This window comes from Schistocerca serialis, chromosome 5 (assembly GCF_023864345.2).
Source record: "Schistocerca serialis cubense isolate TAMUIC-IGC-003099 chromosome 5, iqSchSeri2.2, whole genome shotgun sequence".
In the NCBI taxonomy this organism is placed as follows: Eukaryota; Metazoa; Arthropoda; class Insecta; order Orthoptera; family Acrididae; genus Schistocerca; species Schistocerca serialis.
Window position 1 is genome coordinate 353,983,143 of NC_064642.1, and position 21,800 is coordinate 354,004,942.

At 38.5% G+C, this 21,800-nt stretch overlaps 1 protein-coding gene across 1 annotated transcript in view; it reads right to left on the bottom strand.

The window, feature by feature from the left end:
- Positions 1-18,400, bottom strand: part of LOC126481935 (facilitated trehalose transporter Tret1-like) — an 81,624-nt gene extending 63,224 nt beyond the window's left edge. The window contains exons 1-2 of the mRNA XM_050105895.1: positions 18,391-18,400; positions 14,873-15,189 (exon numbers count right to left, since the gene is read on the bottom strand). Coding sequence (XP_049961852.1) covers positions 14,873-15,189; positions 18,391-18,400 — 327 coding nt within the window. The remainder of the gene's footprint in view (positions 1-14,872; positions 15,190-18,390) is intronic.
- Positions 18,401-21,800: the final 3,400 nt, after the last annotated feature.

A 21,800-nucleotide genomic window follows, 5' to 3' on the forward strand; every position in this document is an offset into this window, starting at 1 on the left:
GTGAGCATTTTCAAACTATCTTTTCGCGCCATAAAAATGTATTACAGAATCACGAAGCTGCTATAAAAGAACTGCAATCTATTGTTCATGAAAATCACGCCACCTTTCAAGCTAAAATTGACTCAGTTGCATCTACTGATTCGGTTACGCAATTTGCGAAAGCTCAGAAAAACTTAAAGGACACAGTAGATGCTCTAAAGCCTGGTTCAGAAAACACACAGAGGAAATCAGTTCTTTATTGGAGATAGTAGCCGAACTTTCGGATCAGTTCACTAACTTATCTACAAAGGTAGATGATGATCAGAATAACACAGGACCGGTAGCCTTCACAGACACAGAAGAGGATGATCAAATTAAGAATTTTAAACAAAATCAGTATCAGATCAATAGACAGTACAAAAGAGAAATCCGGGAAGTACGTGATCGGTTGACACAGGTAATACAAGAATTACATATTTCAGAGGAGACTCGCTCTCCAACACGGGAAGAGGGACTTAAAAATACGGAAAAGCCACAAAATAATAACACAAGGCATTTCGGAAATTATGAAAGAAATTGGCATTATGCACATAATATTGAGGTGGAACCGCCGACACGACGTAACAATGATCGATAAGCGACTCGCCGACAGGATGACTTTGACTTTAAACTGTTCATTACTACACACACCTAAATTCAAAACATTTAAGAATTCTGGCAACGACATTCATCCACAAGCATGGCTTCATCAATTCTCTCATTGTTTTCCTCCCAACTCGTCATTAGAGCACAGACTGGAATTTATGTGAGGCTGCTTAGAGAATGTACCAGCTATAAGAATGCAATCGGCCATTCGCGATTGTCACAGTGAAGGAGAATTTTATCATGCCTTCCTCTCAGCATATTGGTCTCATGCTACTCAAGACCGAGTAAAACATAGTACCATAATGATGAAACGCTTTGAACAATCTGAATTCTCCAGTCGTGTCAAATATTTTTAAGACATGTTGCACAAGAATCAGTACCTGTCAAACCCATACAGCCTCTCAGAACTCATCCGCATTTGCTTAATCAAATTACCTGAACATCTACAACATATTATTTTTGCAGGACGTTACAAAGACGACAGTGAAGCTTTTCAGGGACAATTACAAGAATGGGAAATTGACACTGACAATCGCAGAGCGCGAAACCAGGAGAACAACAATTACAGGTCACATCCATCACAATTTCGTGATGACAGGAATAATAACCGAACATGACAAGGCTATTCTTACAATGCAAAACGTGACCAAAACAGACACCACCCGCATGGCAACCGTGTGTAGAGTAATAATAATTACAGGGGAAGATCCCCTCTCCGCAGTAATGACTATGACAGAGACAATCAGAGAAACATACAATATGGGAGCCAAAACAATTATTATCAAGGGAGACAGAACAACTTCAGACGCAACGGTCCACCACGCAGTTACGACTTATGGAGGAATTCTCCACTACGTGACCGACAAGAAAGAAATTACAGAAACTACCGACATGACGACAGGCGATATAATCTTAACAATAGACCAGAATTTAATCAGAACTGGCGGGAATGAAACAGGACAGGGCCCTCTCGGCAAGCTGAAATTGTAGAGGTTAGATCTCCAAATCCCAATAACGTCCCGCAACAACAAATAGACAGTAGGCAATGACTCACACCGCTGGCAACCATAAAACGTACTTATGAAGCTGACGACGCAGCTACCATGGCTATTAATTACGTAAAATTGGAAGACGTTAGGGACATCTTACTCCAGAAACCTGACGTAAATCACAACAATATTGCATATCCTGTAATTCATATTATAGTAAATGATGTAAAATTTATGGCAGCATCTGACTCTGGCAGTCCCATTTCAGTAATTAGTGAAATAGCTTTTAGCAAATGCAACAAATCGAACGATTGCCCTACACTTCCTTCACGTAAGATTAAACTACAAGGTGCAAGGTGCAAATTCAGAACAAAATTCAAACAATTGAGAATTGTAATGACACTGATAGGCAGGACCTTTTTTAAATTTTACAATCACGTTCCACACTTTTTACTCACAAAACAGGGACAATCAAGGGATTTCAATGCCAATTTCGTGTTCGTGAGCATACTAAATTTTGTGTTAGACCATACGTAATTCCGGCACATTATAGGAACCGTGTTAGAACAGAAACACAATATGCTTGACGGAGGGGGGGGGGGGCATTTTTGAGCCTGCTGTAAGCTCATACAACAATCCATTACATGCTGTTGAGAAGAAAAATGGATCGATCTGGCTTGCCTTAGATTCGAGACAAATCAATATTATCGTCATTCCTGAAACAGACAGGCCGCAAACATTGGAAGAACTTCTTCAAACTTTTAATGGTGTAAAAGTGTTGTCTTGTATTGATCTCGGATCCAGCTTTTCTCAGATTGAGCTTCATCCAGAATGTAGAAAATATACAGCTTTTCTTTGTTTCGGCGTTTGTTATCAATTTCGGAAACTTCCTTTTGGTTTGAATGTTTCTTCGGCAGCATTCATTCGTTGGCTAAATTCCATATTACCTGAATACTTAAAACGTCACATCACCTTATATGTGGACGATATTCTAATAGCAGAAGCTACATGGGAACAACATAATCGCATCCTCAACAGTACGTTATGTAATTTTGCAGAATCTGGAATTACAGTTAAATTGGAAAAGTGTGAATTCGATATGTCAAAGGTGAAGTTTTGGGACACATTATTTTTTCTGAAGGCATTCAGCCGGATCCTGAAAAGTTAGAAGCAATCAGAGCCATTCCAGTTCCATCCACAAAAAAACAAGTGCGCAGTTTTCGAGGTCTCGTAAATTTTTACTGTCGTTTTCTGAATATGCAAATTCTACTTACACCAAAACTTTGTTCTCTCACTGCAAAAATTCTATTTGGAACTGCGACGAACAGGCACTTTTGGAATTCATTTCTTTGAAAGAAGCGCTACTTAACACACAAATACTAGCTCATCCAGATCTATCGCAAGATTTCTGCCTTAGCACGGATTCTTCTAAAATGGTGCCCATTTGTTTCAAGAAACTATAGAAAATGACACTACTGTACAGAAAACAACCGCTTTTGCTAGCCGTGTGCTAACAAAATCTGAAATAAATTATTCCGTTACTGAATTAGAAGCTTTAGCTATCGTTGGGGCATTTAACAAATTCCGTTTCTTTCTTTCTGATAAACATGTAAAAGTATACAGTGATCATAGTACATTACAATTTATTAGGTCTTCAAAATTAAATCGTGAGAGGTTAAAACGTTGGGCATTGTTTCTGCAAGAATTCCACTTCAGAACAGTCTACATTCCAGGCAAGGAGAACATTGTTGCGAACTCACCGTCACGTGCACTGGCTAGGCTTGAGAAAAGCAACACAGAAGCTAGCCCCGAAAAAAATTTCGTTATTCTTTACATTCAGAAAGTAGCCTTTGAAAACTTCATCACTACATCTTTAAAAAATATTCAAATATGTGTGAAATCTTATGGGACTTAACTGCTAAGGTCATCAGTCCCTAAGCTTACACATTACTTTACCTAAATTATTCTAAGGACAAACACACACACTAATGCACGAGGGAGGACTCGAACCTCCACCGGGACCAGCCGCACAGTCCACGACTGCAGCGCCTGAGACCGCTCGGCTAATCCCGCGCGCCGCATCTTTAAAAGACATTGCTTATGAACATGATAAGGATCCGATTTGGAAAGACATCAAAAGTAAATGGCATGAAAGGACAAACACACAGATTTGGCATTATTATCAGGTCAGAAACAACATACTCTTCAAATGCTGCACTGTTGATGTCATGCTATGGGTTCTTTGCATTCCTGACGATTTTGTTAATAAGCTCATTTGGTACATTCATTTCAGCCACGCACATTTTGGTCCACGAAAATGTTATCATATTCTATGGATGACTTGTTATTTTAACAATATGGAAAAGAGAATTCGAAGAGTCTTGTCTATTGCAAACTTTCTCAAAAGGCTAAACCATCTACTATCTCACATCGTGCTCTGTTGTTTTCTATCATTCCTTCTAAATTAAAAGAATTTGCTGCTTTGATCTCTTGGGACCCCTTGTCAGAAGATTGAATGGATTTTCGTCTGTTTTAGTCGCTGTTGAACTTACTTCAAAATTTGTTTCTTTTACACCGTTACGTAAAGCCACTGGATGGTCTGTATCCAACACCTTCGTTATAAATTTCTTACTTGAAGTTTGGCATGTTAATAAAGTCATTTCAGATAACGGACCGCAATTCAGATCTGCTGTTTGGTCACGCATGCTTCGGAATCGTAAAATCCAATCTGTTTTTATTTCATTGTACTCACCAAATTGTAACCCATCTGAACGGATTATGAAAGAAACCAATAAGCTTCGCAGACTTTATTGTCGCAGAAAGCATCCGTATTGGGACAGATATTTACAGCTTTTTCAAACCGTGCTCAATGATATGCCTCATGACTCCACTGCCTTACCACCTATTCTTGTACTGAAGAATGAAAAACCACAGAACAGAATCAGAGGGCTTGTACCTTTTCCAAATATATGTAAACTTCGACTCAAAGACATAATTGATTTGACTATTAAAAATATAAATTCTGATGCAGACAAAAGGAGAAAACTACACAGTAACACAAACGCAAAGAAACTATATATTGGTCAGAAAGTTCTCGTGAAAGCTCATTCATTGTCACATAAGAAGAAACACTTGAGTCACAAATTCCTTCTGATTTACAATGGACCTTACAGAATCCTACGTATACCACATGATAATTGCGCACTAGGAAGAGCAAAGGTTTTCACCACATTTCACATGTAAAACCGTTTACTGAAAGATAATCTGCTTTTTAACTTAGTCTTTGCCATAAAATTTTTCACTTCACGTTACTAGTATGCTTTGTCACACTTAGAAACTGTTAACATGCAACGATGTTTTAAAGCCAACTATCCAGGCAAGAATCTATGAAACTTATTTAGACAGTAAACAAATTCATTTTATAGTGAACATATGACACAGTATAATTGTGTGTACATTCTTGCTTGTTAGTTGCATGATTACGTAACGACCTTACAGCATATATATTTGGAACATATACTGCTAATGAGATATTAATGCAACATTTTGGTTTACTTCAAAATACATTCTGGATTTACAGTACTTTCTGTGAGATTACGGATGACTTAGTTCAAATTCAAATGGCTCTGAGCACTATGGGACTCAACTGCTGAGGTCATTAGTCCCCTAGAACTTAGAACTAGTTAAACCTAACTAACCTAAGGACATCACAAACATCCATGCCCGAGGCAGGATTCGAACCTGCGACCGTAGCGGTCTTGCGGTTCCAGGCAGCAGCGCCTTTAACCGCACGGCCACTTCGGTCGGCGGATGACTTAGTATTTGGTTTATTTGACAGCTACACGATTATATCACTAAGCTACTAATGAGTGACACAATTTACATTGTTGCTTTTGGGCCATATCTGTTGTATATTTGCACAGTTTTTCTGTATTATTCTGGAAAGTAAAACATGTTTTAGTAATAACTTTTGTGGTATAGCTACAATGCGATAGGTATTTTTCGTTACATAACAACAAGTTACAGTACAGTACTTTCTTGGTCACGGTAATGTACGTAAGAACTTCGATATCTATACGCAAAGCATTTCACTTTTGCTTATCACGAGGTAAGTACATTGACTTCTGCAGAACTATGCTTACGAAGTACGATAACTACGACATTTGACACGTTTTTACCGTCAAGTGATGACATAAATTATCATATAGCAAGACGCACAGTTCAGCGCATTTGAGTGATTAATTTTTGTACTTAAACATTTACTTTTTTAAGATATTTGAATTACAAAGATACATAGAAGGTTTTCAGTGATGCATTTCATTCCATTGCTGTAATCTGTAACATCTGAGGGTGTAATTAGATTTATCCTCGGGGGGTACACGCCTACTTTGTGTACTAAGCGTGTGGCAAGCCCTATGAGCCCTAGCTAATATGGTATTTGCTTATAGAACTTTACACATCAGTACCATATTTCTCTAAGACAGAATTACACAGCTGTATGAGTGAGATAAACATTTTTTTACTACATCAGTGACATATATTTACGTAATTACATAGTTAAATTAATTCACACTTATGAAATTGTATTTTGTCTGTACTTTGTGAACTGTTCATATTTTTTTGGAACCATTGTGATACTATGAGAGCTTTGAATGATGTATTTGGTATGGGATCATGATTTTTGAAGTACATTTGAGGCAGATAACAGTACTGAAATGAGCAGAGAATATTTTTTAGCTACGAAGTTTTTGAGATTTAACTGAGGTGTTATGATGTTATTATTCCGATGACAATATGTATTACGCTGTTGAGATAAGTTGATTATCAATAAGATGATGCTATATGAGGAATGTGATTATGTGTTTATATGTATATGAATAATGAGAAGAGGTTAGGGATACTGGTTTGTGAAAAAGAATGTTGAAAATCAAGAATCGTACTTTAAGAGTTATGAAATGTTTGAACATGCGTGAATGCATCACAACACTGCTATTCATGAGATTTCGCTTCTCACATTTCTACTGTAATGTCTCGACCTGTGAAATTTTATTTGTATCAAACTGTCACTGTAGCGGAAACTGATGTAAATATTTCGGTAAGGAAGGTAAGTCACCTCGACGTAATTCGCTGTGGGCGGCCAGCTGTGCGACAGTCGCCTGGAGAAAAAAGCCATTAGTGTGGGCCTTTCAGGGGCACATGTAGGGGGAAAAAAAGAGGCCCTTAACCTCGGTATTGACATTTCTTTGTAGAAAGCATCGCAAATACGACACGCTCTTACTTGAAGACATATAATTACTCTTTGGAGCTCATAATTGTAGAAATTTACTGAAATGCAGAAATGCCATACGGCTAGTGAATGACGTTGAATGCCTTGCTTTAGGTATGAGTTATTGCATTTGCCATGCATAGTTCTACCGAATTTTATATTGCATTAAGTCAGCTTTACTACTGATTTATTTTTCTTGTTCCCGCACATTGGCTCATATTAGTGGTAATGTTGCATTTGCTTTGCTAATTTAGATATACTGCTCCTTGCTTTGCCAATTTCCATTTTTTTGTCATTGCTGTTTGTGTTAGTTGTTTTGTGCTGCTGAATTGCCTCATTCTCTATATCTGAGCTCAATATATTTAAGTTAGCTTAAGAGGGGATGGGCTATATAAGAGAATGAGTTGTGATGAATTGGAAGATATGCATTGACAAGGTATAAGAGAAAGGTTTGGCCAAAAAGTAGTGTACAATGAAACATAATTATTTTGAAAGAGGATATGAACAAAAAAGTAGGGTTTAGGGACAACAGGTTTAGGTGAAATTTTCTTGGAAACAAATGACGAGGTAAGATAATGGAAACTAAATAAAGAAGTAAGAAATATGTGAACATATAAATACAGAAAGCATGCGTGGATGGGATTTTTTTGTGGGCGCAAATGTTGAAATAAAAGGAAAGATGTATGGAATGAAGTTTTGGGCTGGACTGCAGTACCAAATATTACACTGAAAACAAACCCTGTCTTTCCTTTTGTGTTATTTCGCTATGTGTTTGTGTACCCTTGTGTATTTGTGTTCTTCCTGTCTTTACGTGTTTATCTGATAAGAGTTATGTTGTAGAATTTTTCTAATACTAAGCTACATTCACTATGATGAGGAATAATGTTATACTCAAATATAATTTGCATTAACAATATGTTATTTACTTTGTAAAGATGTTTAACATTATTTAATTTGTTCTGTTTCAATGCTCATGTGTGAAGTTAAACTTCGAAAGCTCTTCTCATTTTTTAGTTTATTTATGTCAGAATTTCTGTGACACTGATGTATATATTTATTGCTATTATTTTGTAAAGCCTGTATTACTGCAAACTATATCTGTATTATTATGTTATTAATGATGTTTTCTGTACCTTTGTAATTGTATTCTCATGTCATAAAATTGTAATTGACACCAGTTCATCAAATTAAGTAACTTGTAGAGATTCATTTCAGTGCACATATTTTGTTGGTCATAGTATATGCACATTATACTGTTAGTGTTTGCACGTATGTTGATAATTCAGCAAGGGACTGGCTAACAGCACTGCTGGTTCTAAGGACATTCCAAAACGTTTTTGAGTGCACAAGTGGTGGTTTATTGACTTGCTATATTATCCGCAAACTCTTCAATTGTGATTGTGCACCCGCACAGTGGCAGCGGATGGCTACTAGCTATCTCTACAAGGACTAAAGTGTGTCTGCACCTTCGATGGCCTACCAATACCATTATCTCTACATGGACTATAGTGGGTCTGCACTTTTGGTGGCCTACCAATACCATAATCTCTACTAGACCTACAGTGGGTCTGCTCTGTGATGACCTACCTAACCATATTCTTCAAAACTTCGACTGACTCTGATGTGGGTTTGCCCTGTTGTGGCCCATTACCTGCCTGCATGTCAAGAGTCAGCATGTCTTTCCATTGGAAGGAAACAACACTACTTCTTCAAGACTGCATGGAAATCCACTACTTCCTTGTGCATTTTCTTTTACTGCTCGGACTTAAAAAAAACTGCAATAACTACAGTGATGAATGATCAGGACTGTCTTTATGAGAACAATTTTTGCTTTTGACCAACAGTGTATCAACAAGTGTGTGCATTTGATATCTTTGTTATTGTAATTACGAAATTTTTTTTCAAATCAGTATTGGGCACTGCCAACAACAATTTGTAAAAATTTTTGTGGGGACCATGGTGGCTATGTAAGTAGGCTGTTTAAGTTTTTTGTTGGTAACGCCACGTAGCGCTCTGTATGAAAACCACTGACTGTGCTGTGTGCAGTCTGTGGCTGGTTGGCATTTTTGGAATATTCGCCATTGTAGTGTTGGGCAGTTGGATGGGAACAGCATGTAGCGATACTCAGTTGGAGCTGAACTGCCAGCAGTGGTGGATGTGGAGAGAGAGATGACAGAGTTTTGAGAAGTTGCTATAAGCGGACGACGTGGACATGTGTCCGCCAGAAAAAGGAAATTTGTAAAGATGGAGATCATGAATTCATATATATATATGATGACTTTTGAACATTATTAAGGTAAATACATTGTTTGTTCTCTGTCAAAATCTTTCATTTGCTAACTATACCTATCAGTAGTTAGTGCCTTCAGTAGTTAGAACCTTTTATTTAGCTGGCAGTATTGGCGCTCACTGTAATGCAGCAGTTCGAGTACTGAAGATTTTTGTCAGGTAAGTGATTCATGAAAGGTACAGGTTATTGTTAGTCAGGGCCATTCTTTTGTGGGGATTATTAAAAGTCAGATTGCGTTGCGCTAAAAATATTGTGTGTCAGTTTAGTGATGATCAGAGTAAGTAAAGAGAGAAATATCTGAGTACGTTCAGTTTTGCTCAGCTGTTTGAAAATCAAATAACGTAGAAGTTTACCAGCACAGTTATTTATAATTTTTCTAAGGGGACGATGCAATAGTTAGGAATCCCACTCATGATGAAAATATATTGGATCTAATAGCAACAAATAGACCTGACCTCACGGAGGATGTCCACATCGAAACGGGTATCAGTGACCATGACGAGGTTGTGGCAACAACAATCACCAAAATACAAAGGACGAGTAAAACAAGCATAAATATATATGTGTTCTGTGAACTACATAAAAAATCAATAAGGAACATGAAACTTTCAGTAGATGGCAGGAGCACATAGAAGAACTGTGGCTCAAGTTCAAAAGAATGGTTTAGCATTCAATGATGTGATATGTACCTAGTAGAACAGTTAGTAATGGGAGGTGCCCTCCATGGTGGACAATCAGTGTAAAGAAACTTCTAAAGACACAGAGATTACAGCGTAGTAGGCGTAAATCAAAGTATAGGGCTATAGACAGAGAGATGCTGAATGAAACACGTTTGGCAGTCAAAAGAGTAATGCGTGATGCCTTCAATGACTACCGAAGCAGAATATTATCAAAAGATATTCTGCTAAATCGAAAAGAAAATCTGTTGATATGTAAAGGCTGTTAGTGGCACTAAAGTTAGCGTCCAGTCCCTAGCGAATGAGATAGGAATTGAAAGCGAGAGTAGCAAAGCAAAAGCTGAAATGCTTAACTCTGTTTTCAAATGTTCCTTTACAAAGAAAAACCCGCGAGAACTGCCCCATTTAATCCTTTTACAGATGAAAAGAAGAATCAAATAAATATTAGTGTCAGAGGTGTCGAGAACCAGCTGAGCTAGTTAAAACTTAACGAAGCTCCAGAGCCCAATGGACTCCCTATCATATTATATACCGAATTTGCGGCTGAATTTACCCCTCTTCTGACTATAATTTATCGTAGATTCTTCGAACAAAAAAAGCACAGGTCACTATAGTCTACAAGAAGGCTGGCAGATCCTAATGTTAAGTTTCTCACTGTTCCTATTGCTGCTAGTTCTCATTACTTTTGTCTTTCATCGATTTACTCTCAATCTATATTCTATACTCATTAGACTGTCATTCCATTCAGCAGATCACGATATTCTTCCTTACTTTCTCCCAGGATAGCAATGTCACGAGCGAATCTCATCATTGATATCCTTTCACCTTGAAAGTTAATTCCACTCCAGAACCTTTCTTTTATTTCCATCATTGTTTCTTCGATGTACAGATTGAACAGTAGGGTCTGTACTCCTGTCTTGCGCCCTTATAAACCGAACACTTCGTTCTTGGTCTCCCTCTCTTATTATTCCCTCTTGGTTCTTGTACATATTGTATATTACTGCGTAAAGTTTACCCTACTTTTCTCAGAATTTCGAACATCTTACACAATTTTACATTGTCGAAAGCTTTTTCCAGGACGACAAATCCTATGAACGTGTCTTAGTCTTGTTTCCATTATTAACCAGAACGTCAGAATTGCCTCTCTCGTGCCTTTACCTTTCCTAAAGCCAAACTGATCGTCATCTAACAGATCCTCACTTCTCTTAGCATTCTTCTGTATACAAATCTTGCAAGAAACTTGGATGCATGAGCTGTTAGGCTGATTGTGCGATAATTCTCGCACATGTCAGCTCTTGCTGCCTTCGGAATTGCATGCATGATATTTTTACGAAAGTCAGATGGTATGCCGCCGGAGTCATACATTCTGCATATCAATGTGAACAGTCATTTTGTTGCCACTTCAAACACTGATACCTCTTCTAAATCGACTCCTGTTTCTTCTTCTATCACATCAGACAAACCTTCCACCTGATAGAGGCATTCAATGTACTCTTTCCACCTATTCGCTCTCTTTTCTGCATTCAGAAATGGAATTTCCGTTGCACTCTTAATATTACCACACTTGCATTTAATATCAGAGAAGGTTGTTTTGACTTTTCTATATACTAAGTCAGTCCTTTCAACAACCATTTCTTTTTCGATTTCTTCACATTTTTCACGCAGCCCTTTCGTCTTAGCTTCCCTGCACTTCCCATTTATATCATTCTACAGCGGCTTGTATTTCTGTATTCCTGAATTTCTCTGAACATTTTTGTACTTCCGTCTTTCATCGATCGATTAAAGTATTTCTTCTATTACCCACGGTTTCTTCGCAGTAACCTTCTTTGTACCTATGTTTCTCTGTCCAACTTCTGTGATTGCTCTGTTTAGAGACGTCCATCTCTGTTTAACTGTATTGCTTACTGAGCTATTCCTTATTGCTGTATCAACAGCCTTAGAGAACTTCAAGCGTGTCTCGCCATTCCTTAGTACTTCCGTATCCCACTTCTTTGCGTATTGATTCTTACTCACTAATCTCTTAAACTTCAGTCTACTCTTCATCATTACTAAATTGTGATCTGAGTCAATATGTGCTCCTGGGTACGCCTCACAATCCAGTATCAGATTTCGGAATCTCTACCTGACCATGATGTAATCTAACTGAAATATTCCCGTATCACCCGGCCTTTTCCAAGTATACCTGCTCCTATTGCTATTGTTGACCAGAGTATTCGCCATTACTAGCTGAAATTTATTACAGAGCTCAGTAAGTTTTTCTCTTCTCTCGTTTCTAGTCCCAAGCCCATATTCATCTGTGGCTTTTTCTTCTAGTCCTTCCCCTACAACTGTATTCCAGTCTCCCATGACTATTAGATTTTCATCTCCCTTTATGTACTGTATTAGCCTTTTAGTGTCCTCATATACTTTTTCTAGCTTTTCATATTCAGCTTGCGACGTCGGCATGTATACCTGAACTATCATTGTCGGTGTTGGTTCACTTGCACTGAACTCTTCACAGTAACACAACTTCTGCCCTACCTTCCCATTCAGAACGAATCGTGCTCTCGTTATACCATTTTCTGCTGCTGTTGATATTACCCATATTCATCTAACCAAAAATAATTGCCTTCTTTCTAAATCACTTCACTGACCCCTACTACATACAGATTGAGCCTTTACATTCTCCTTTTCAGAATTTCTAGCTTCCCTACCAAGTTCAAGTTTTTGACATTCCGTGTCTCGACCCGCAGAACGTTATCCTTTCGTTGGTCATTCAGTTTTTTGTCATGGTCATCTCCCACTTGGCAGTCTCCTCCCGGAGATCCGAAGGGGGACTATTCTGGAATCTTTTGCCAATGGAGAGATCATGACACGCTCTCACATAGCGTTATGTGTATTTAATGCAGTGGTTTCCATCGCCTTCTGCATCCACATGCCGTTGATCATTTCTGATTCTTCTGCCTTTAGGAGCAGTTTCCCACCTCAAGGACAAGAGATTGCCCTCAACCCCTGTCCGCCTGTCCGCTTTCTTTGACAAGGCCATTGATAGAACGAGGGTGACTTCGTATGCCGAAATTCTGCGGCCACCAGTGCTGGTTAGTAATCAAAATTTAAGCGGTGACTGGTTTCTTACACAGAACCGCGGACTATGAAATTATCAAGTAGCTAAGAAATTTATTAACCAAACTATAGTTATTTGATTATTACAACTGTTACTAATTATTGTTAATTTGTTTATTGGTGTGAATGATGGTGTGAATGGAAAGTAAGATAATAAATGAATATTGTTATATCTGTTAGTGGAGTACATTCTAGCGTGGGAAGTGGGTACACAGAGGGAGAATCATACTCAGGGGTTATTGTAAATTGCAACTAGCCAGTTTATTGGACTGGTGAAACAAGATACATTTTACAATAATTTTAGTATCTGAGAAGTTATCTGGATATTTGTGAATTTTATAAACTTGTTCTTTTGATAAACTGTTCATAAAAGATATCAAGTTATGATTGGTCAAATGTAAAAGAAGTGGTATTTCGCGGTTGGATAGTAATATTGGATTGGTTACGATGTATATAAGCCAAGCAGAGGATAGATCATTCGCGCGTGTTTTGTGCGCTAAGAGAATTGCTTTGTGAAGCCTAAGTGGAATTTGAATCTTAGCCGTGATCATGTTTGGACGTTGATATAAGAAGCCCTGAATAAATTTGAAAACTTTAATGAATAATGGTGAAAACTTGACAGCGACGTGTCGCAAAGTGGACGTAAACATGTGAAAAAACGAACACGTTAAATTCCGATTTTAATATGTAACCTGCGACTTTTGAACAACGAAAATCTACATGCCGTGTTATACGAAGCGCGATCGCAATCTGAACATTCGTGGTGGTCAAAATGAATAATAACTGAGCGAGCATTCTATCACAGTCAATTCGTTTGTTAATCCTTTTAGCAACGGGTTTGATTAGTTACCGTGCACTTCCTACTGCAAATGAGTGTGACAGCGTGTGAATGAAAATGTAACTATGGTTAACATGGACTTGGCGTTGTTTTGTATCAAACAAGTGACAATATATCAACGTTTTCAGTCGCAAACTACCTTTCAATTAATCTCTCAATCAACCTAATACTGAAAAACATTTGTTGCACCAGTTGGATTCGCATAATGCTACTGGCTCTACTACAGATTTTCCAGTAGGATAACATCGTTCGTTTTAACAGGGATGACGAGTGGACCGAACTGCAGAAGAAGAAATTCACTACCAGGTGAGTGAACACTTTCTGTAGGACGAGATCAAGTAACCGCGCCGTTGCAGTATCCAGTGAATTTTCTTTGTTTCCTTGATAGGACTTCTCCTGAGCAGTCCACACGTAGACTTCTTTGTTGATCCATTATGGACTGTGGGACAACGGCCGGCGTGTATTTCTTGATACAATAATTTACCAACAGCCGTATGTATTGTAGAAATGTATTTTATGAACTTCGTATATACTACCAGTTCCGGCGTTACATTGATGCCATCTTCAGGCTCCACATGTCATACTCGCAAAATCGCTATACACTAAAGGAGCCATATAACTGGATCCGTGAATCAAATCGCTATGCATCAGGCCACGAAGAGTTGACGCATAGCGATTTGATTCACGGATCCAGTTATATGGCTCCTTCCGTGTACAGCGATTTTACGACTATGATGCGTGGGACCTGAAGATGGCATCAATGTGACGCCGAAACTGGTAGTATATAAGAAGTTCATAAAATAAATTTCTACAATACATACGGCTGTTGGAAAATTATAGTATCAAGAAATACATGTAGACTTTTTCAACTATGGTTTCTTCTTAATCATCGGCGGTTGGGAAGAACATGCAGCGCTGTAAGGTGAATGTGTAGAGACGGTCGAACATCATCAAGAAGTTTGATGGTCACAAGTTGACATTTTGCGAGGTGAATTAAAACTTTATGACTTTTTCTGGCAACAAGTTGGTGGCCCCATGATATACACGCCAAACGGCAATAGAAGAACCTTTATGCATGGCACTCACCGGTATGACGAGGCCTATGCCCAGACTGGCCACGACGACGGCGGTCATGAGCTCTCCGAAGGTGGTGGCGAAGCGCTCCCAGATGGCGGCGGCCAGGAAGGGCACGGCGGACGCGAGCAGCAGCCAGCGGCGGCCCACCGTGTTCACGAGCACCGCGGCCGCCACCACCGTCGGCACCAACGCCAGCGAGCCGACGGAGCCCAGCCACGACGCCTCGTCCTCCGTCAGCACGATGTGCGACGAGTTCTGCTGCAGCCGCGGCAGCATCGGCGCGTTCCAGCCCATGAACAGCCCCGCCGACAGGTATGCCAGCGACGCTGCACGGGCACACCGCGTCACAGATTTCAAGTCATCTCTCTGAGTTTAATGCCAGTGTTGCAGTGTTGCGCGGCAGATAAATAATTGGGCACAGCTGAGTAAAAATTAAGACATGGGCCTCGGATAACGCAAGGATCGGATAACGAGTCAGAGGCGACCAAAAGTTATTGCATCAGGGTCTGTTGCTGCTACAACAAGAACTGTAGTATGACGCCAGGCAGTTACTACATTGCAGGTAACAGGAACTCGAACCATTGCAACGTCTGTCGCCTGGTTACTTCACATCTGAGTCAAAGACTTGTTGTGGCCTGAATGATAAAAACTGATGCTGTAGCGAAACAAGCACAGGACAGGACCATATAAATACTAGTCCTTTATAGTCAAAGGTATCGCATTCTGATGGACACCAAACCCAAGCAAAGACCTATGTCTGTCTACAAGCCCAGAAATCTACGAGTTCATGAGTCTGCAACTCTAGGAGTCTACATGGCTGAACCAGTCACTCTCTATGGACTCTGCCTCTGCTGGCTGAAGCGCTGATGCTCATGCCAAGTCGGATACTGTCGACGTAGTACCCTTTACACAGTGGTCATTTGCGGACCTACTTCAGTTACTGCCAACCTTCAACCCTGGAAATCTCTGGCGGTCAGCCACACATCCGCCATTGTTTGGGCAGGAAAACTCCTGGCTGCCTCACTTCTAGCAGACGTCACTGTGTTGTGCTGCTCGTTATACACTTGGTCCACATCATGATCTCGCACTCCTAGTCCCAGGACACTTGGGCACCTCGAAGCAGTGCGGCTGCCGCAGTGGGATGACACCTGGTCTGAGCCTTACTGTTGGTGTCATCTCTTCCACCCCAGAACGGCATCACCAAGTCACGTGATTACCTGCTCCGTCTCTGACAACTGTATACAGCTTACATCCCTCGGCCACTGGCTTCTTTGGACATCGGCACAACTATCGTGGTTCTGAATAATAAATGTGTGTTCATGAACGCTATGTCATTGATGATACGTAGGGCGTCTAACAGGCTTCCACTTACTGCCTCACTGATATCTGGCCTAGGTCGTGGAGTATTGGCATCTCAGCCTCCAACTAGCCGTTCCACCACTGACCATAGTGGACCACCACCCAAGCAGATATAACTCTCAGCGAGTAACGGCACTACTCAGTGAGATGGCCCAGTTGTTTGTTGTCTTGTCAGAAGACTGGTTTCATGCAGTTCTCGAAGCCTCTGCATCTTAAGAAAGAATTTTTCACTCTGGAGCAGAGTGTGAGCGGATTTCAAACTTCCTAGCAGATCAAATCTGTGTGCTAACTCTTAACTCGAGACTAGGACTTTCGCCTTTCAGGAACAGTTGCTCTGCTGACTGAGATACTCAAGCTCGACTCTCACAAGGCGATGAGATATTGGCGGGAGTAGAACTGTGAGGGCAGCTCGTGGGCCGTGCTTCGATAGCTCAGTCCTTAGACCACATTTCCAAAGGCGCAAACATCGCAGGTACAAGTCCTGCTCAGGCACATATTTTGACTCTGCCAGGAAGCTTCTCTACATCACTTTCATCCACTTACAACTGTATATACTACTCAAACATCAGCCTCCCTCTGTATCCCCGTCCTCCCTCTGCCCCTCCCAGAAAACTTCCCTTCATTTCCACACAGATGATTCCATGCAATGTGTCCTCACAACCGTGTAGTGGGATTCTTTCTTAAAAACGAGACGTAAATTTGTTTAAATGTCATTCAAAATTCGCCTCCAATATAGAGGGCAACTGTTCCAGCTAAGAGTATGTTCGTTTTGTCATTTTGTTCCGGTGAAACAGCGCACTAAGGGGCGTAAAACGTAAAAAATTGAGGAAAATTTAAGTTACCAATATAAAATCGTAACTGCCGTCCTGGATTTTAGCATCTGACTCGAATAAAAAGTTCTGCAGATATCGGTGCCTCTCATAAAACTATTGAACACAAAATGTACAAAAGTTAAACGAGTTCTTAGCAGTGAACACGAAATAAAATTCTTCAAAAATTATAAATTAAACCATTTTGATTCCGATTAGTCGCTCATCTCCCATCACTCAGCAGCATTTCGATATTCATTGTTTATCTTCATATTTCAAATCAATATTTTAGATGGAAGTAAAACAAATTATGTAATAGAATCCTTACAACCGATTCTCTCTTTTAGTCACGTTGTGTCACAGATTTCTTTCCTCCCCAATTCCGCTCACTATCTATTCGTTTGTTATCTGATCCACTCAACTAATATTCATTGTTTTTCTACAGCAACATATCTCTGTAACAATGCTACATTTCTGTGCTTGTGTGTCGTGAGACTAGCGGTCCTTACATGTGACATCTTTGAAGTGTATTTTTATCCTTATCGTCACCTGTATGTTCTATACTTTATCTGCTCTAACCGAATGCTATTGTATTTTTTATTTTTAAGAGTGAAAGTAAATTTTATACGCTCAAAGGCTACGTGCAATTGTTTGTTTGGATAAACCATGGAACCACACTTCCATCTCTCCTTGTCTATATTGTATTGATTTTCGTCGACTATTTACTTCCTTAGAGCGCCACACTTCAGACAAATACTTTCAGACAAGACTTCCCAACTCTTCAATATTCCTTCAATGTTAACATATTTAAGAGACACTACCCTCGCTATTGCCATTCAGCATTATATAGTCTCTCTAATTCAGCCTTCGTAGCTATTTTACTGTGTAATATCACATTTCCTCTGAGTTTGAAAAACTGACATTCAACTCTCCTTATCTACTTACTTATGAAGTGTCAAACTACGGCCAAAGTCAATGATGATTCAATGTTAACCATATTAGGCGACCTGTATGCATTGTGTGTCTTACTAGGTTTTTTGATAAAGAAGTTCTTATTATCTTGATACTCTCGTTAACTTGCATTTGATCTTCTAGAATGTGGAAATGTGTGGAGTAAAACGATGCCATTGCACTGTTGTGAATATAACTGAATAATACGGAGAAAATAAATCCAAGGCTCACCTGGAAATTCAGGGTGAAGCTGGATCAAATACTTCTCAGTTCTCATTTCAACTAAACCTACACCAGTTTCATGAATTCACAGGAAGGAACAGAAAGAAGACTGAGCCGATTGGGACGAGACTCACAAGGTCGGAAACACTATTTCATCTATTGCAACAAATCACTGTCTCAACATACCAGCATGCATGCTAACGGCGTAGGTGCTCCAACATATTCCAAATCCTTATTCTGTTTACCTTAATAAAATTAATATTACGTTCTTAAGACTGGTAAATCATATATAGAGTTTGCAAAGGACAACAGTTTTTGAATACAATAAATAAACTCAATAAACACTTAATTTTTATTCGAAACGGGAGGGCAGTATCAAATTGGCGACCATGACAGGACGCCAATATGAAGTATTGTACTTTTATTGTAAGTTATGATTTTTAAAATATTATTTGTAGTTTACTGCCGTATAATAGGAACTAATTCATACAGATTTATTGTTTCATACCCAGTAACTGATGGAGAACTTATTAAATAACTGTGCTCTAATCCACAAGCAAATTGCAGTTGTTTCAAATAAAATGCCTTTTGCATGCTGCACATCGAAATATTTACTTTCATTTATGCACCCAGACGGGTTTTGCCTTTTTTACAAGGCACCTTCAGTGGGTGTCCTGAAATATTACATGATTTGTCCTTTTTACACATAGGTTATGGTTTCACCCCTGGATTATAGCTTTAAAAACGGTTCCTTAACGTTTTTTTTACGAAATGGAAAGGCACTTACAGGTAACTTCTAATTCACTGCATCTAAGCACACTGCTTTTTCTCATCTGGCAACCAGGTGGACATCTTACAGTCCACTTTCAGTTCACTGTTTTCGTTACACATCACTGTATCTGCCATCTTTTTAATATAGAGATTCATTTCTTTTTCTAAGTGCTACCAACTGTTTTGTGGATGTGTGTGGTGTGAGTGTGCGTGTGTGTGTGTGTGTGTGTGTGTGTGTGTGTGTGTGTGTATTAGAGAGGGAGAGAGATTTCTTCTTTTTTTCTTAAAAATAACAAATAACAATATTTGCCAACCCAATAACCTTGTACCTAACTACATCAATGTAAAGATTAAAAACAGTTCTTTGAGTAGTAAGAAAGCGAAAGAAACAGCTCAGAAAGGTTGGCTAAAATACGAAATAAAAGCTGTACACTCGAAAAAAACAAACTTTATCTCGAAAACTATATAAAACACATTTACAACTTGCAAATAACATTAACAAACCTGCTGTTTTTTCTGATATAGTCAAAAAAGTTGAAAGTTACACAGACACTGTCTTGAAAGAAATTGAGGAAAAACACGAGAAAAACATAACACAGCTCATGAGACAACAAACACAAAAAAGAAACATAAACAATAAACAACCAAAACACACACACCAATTTTATCCACAGTTGATAAACTTCACAGACACACAATTAAACAATGAAGAAAAAGAGATCTTAGAAAAAGGGCTGAAATGTAATGTGAATGCAAAAGTAGATGAAGAATACATAGAAAACCTCATAATACAATCAGAAGCGATTGTAAAGCGAAAGGAGAAAAGTGAAAACAGCAATATAAACAATGAACTAATAAGGTAATTTATAAAAAAAGAAATACATAAAATTATTACAGAAACAAAAAGCAGACTGACAAAAACAGTAAAAACACAGAATCTGAAACACTCAGAAAACTCAGAAAGAAACTCCAAAATGAAAACATCATTATTACTAAAGCAAACAAAGGAAATGCAGTAGTTCTTATGCCCAAACAGCAACGCACTGACAAAACACAGGAGTTCATTTCACAAAATAATATTAAAAAACTGAAATCAGACCCAACAAACAGATTTCAGATCAAGGTAAAGAATATGTTAAAAAATATAGACTACACGCTGGATAACAGACAAAAAGGTAAATTACTACAGAACAATCCTACAGCACCCACCCTCCGATACCAACAAAAGATCTATAAGCCAAATATCCCAGTAAGACCCATTGTAAACTTAAAAAAAGCTCCCTCTTACAAACTTGCAGGACACATGTTGAAATTACTAACAGAAACTTATAAAATAAGAGATTACAGAACTATAAGGAACATGTCACAATTAATACAACTTTTAAAAGATGTAAAAATCTCAGACACAGCTACTCTACTCTTTTTTTTTTGACATAGAAAACATGTACTCTAACATCCCAATAGCAGAAACAATAAATAACATAGAACAAAACCTGAAGGACAACAGCCAGCTATCAGATGAACACATCAAAGAAATACACAAGTTGATGGAACTGATAACTGAACAGAACTACTTTCATTTCAATAATGAATACTATTTACAGGAAGATGGGTTACCAATGGGATCCTCAGTGTCAGGTGCCCTAGCAAACATTTTCATAAACCATGTAGAAAACTTAATTTTCAAAAATGTTATCAAAAGGAATTACAACATACTTTATTGGGTCAGATACATGGATGACATCCTTTGTTTAATAGATGAACCTTAGGCAAAAATTGACCAGTTCCATACAGATATAAACACAATACACAGAAAGATAAGACTCACAATGGAAAAAGAACAGAACAACCAAATAAACTTTTTAGATATAACCATTAAAAAACAAAACAATCAGCATAGCTTTCAAATCTACCATAAACCTACAACTGACACAATCCTCCATCAGACTCCTAATCACCCACACTCATAGAAACAATCAGCACTCAATTACATGCTTTGTGGACTCAACACAGTACCACTCAGCCCAAAAAATTACCAGAAAGAACTAGACATCATCACACAAATAGCAACAAACAATGGGTACAATAGGGAACTAGTCACCAAATTAAACAAAAAATTAAGAAAACAAACACAGTCAGTGAACACAGTACATAAACACTCACAAACAACAGTAGAACAAAACACTAGACAAACAGGCACAAACAGTGACAGAACAATAATCACACAAAGGATACGGAAAACGAGAAACAAGATTCAAGCTGGCACACAATGACATACAAGCACAAACTCGCACATAAAATAACAAACATTTTCAAAAGACAAGGGATAAACATGGCATTCAAAACAGACAATTCAATCCAAAGGCACATTCCAAAAATAACAAAAAACATAGCTATCTTCCAAAAAGAAGGAGTATACCAACTACAGTGCAACACATGTGATGGAAGGTATATAACACAAACCAGCAGAACATCTGACACCCCGTACAAAGAACATATCAGAGCATGGAAATATGGAACGAGCCACTCAACTTTTGCAGAACATTTGAGAGAAAATAAACACAAACCTACTACAAGAGAACATGATATGAAAATAATTAAAATAAATAATGAAAGACATCTCCTAACATTACAGGAAAATTATGATATAGACAAAGCAAAGGCTGAAAAGAAACAACTACTAAATGACCAAGTAAATATGACTAACAACTCACTGTTTACACTGACTGATCATATAACAGACAGAAATCCCAACAAATGATTACACATCTGATTCCTCTCATAAGTATATACAGGAAAATATAATAATAATAATAATTATCATT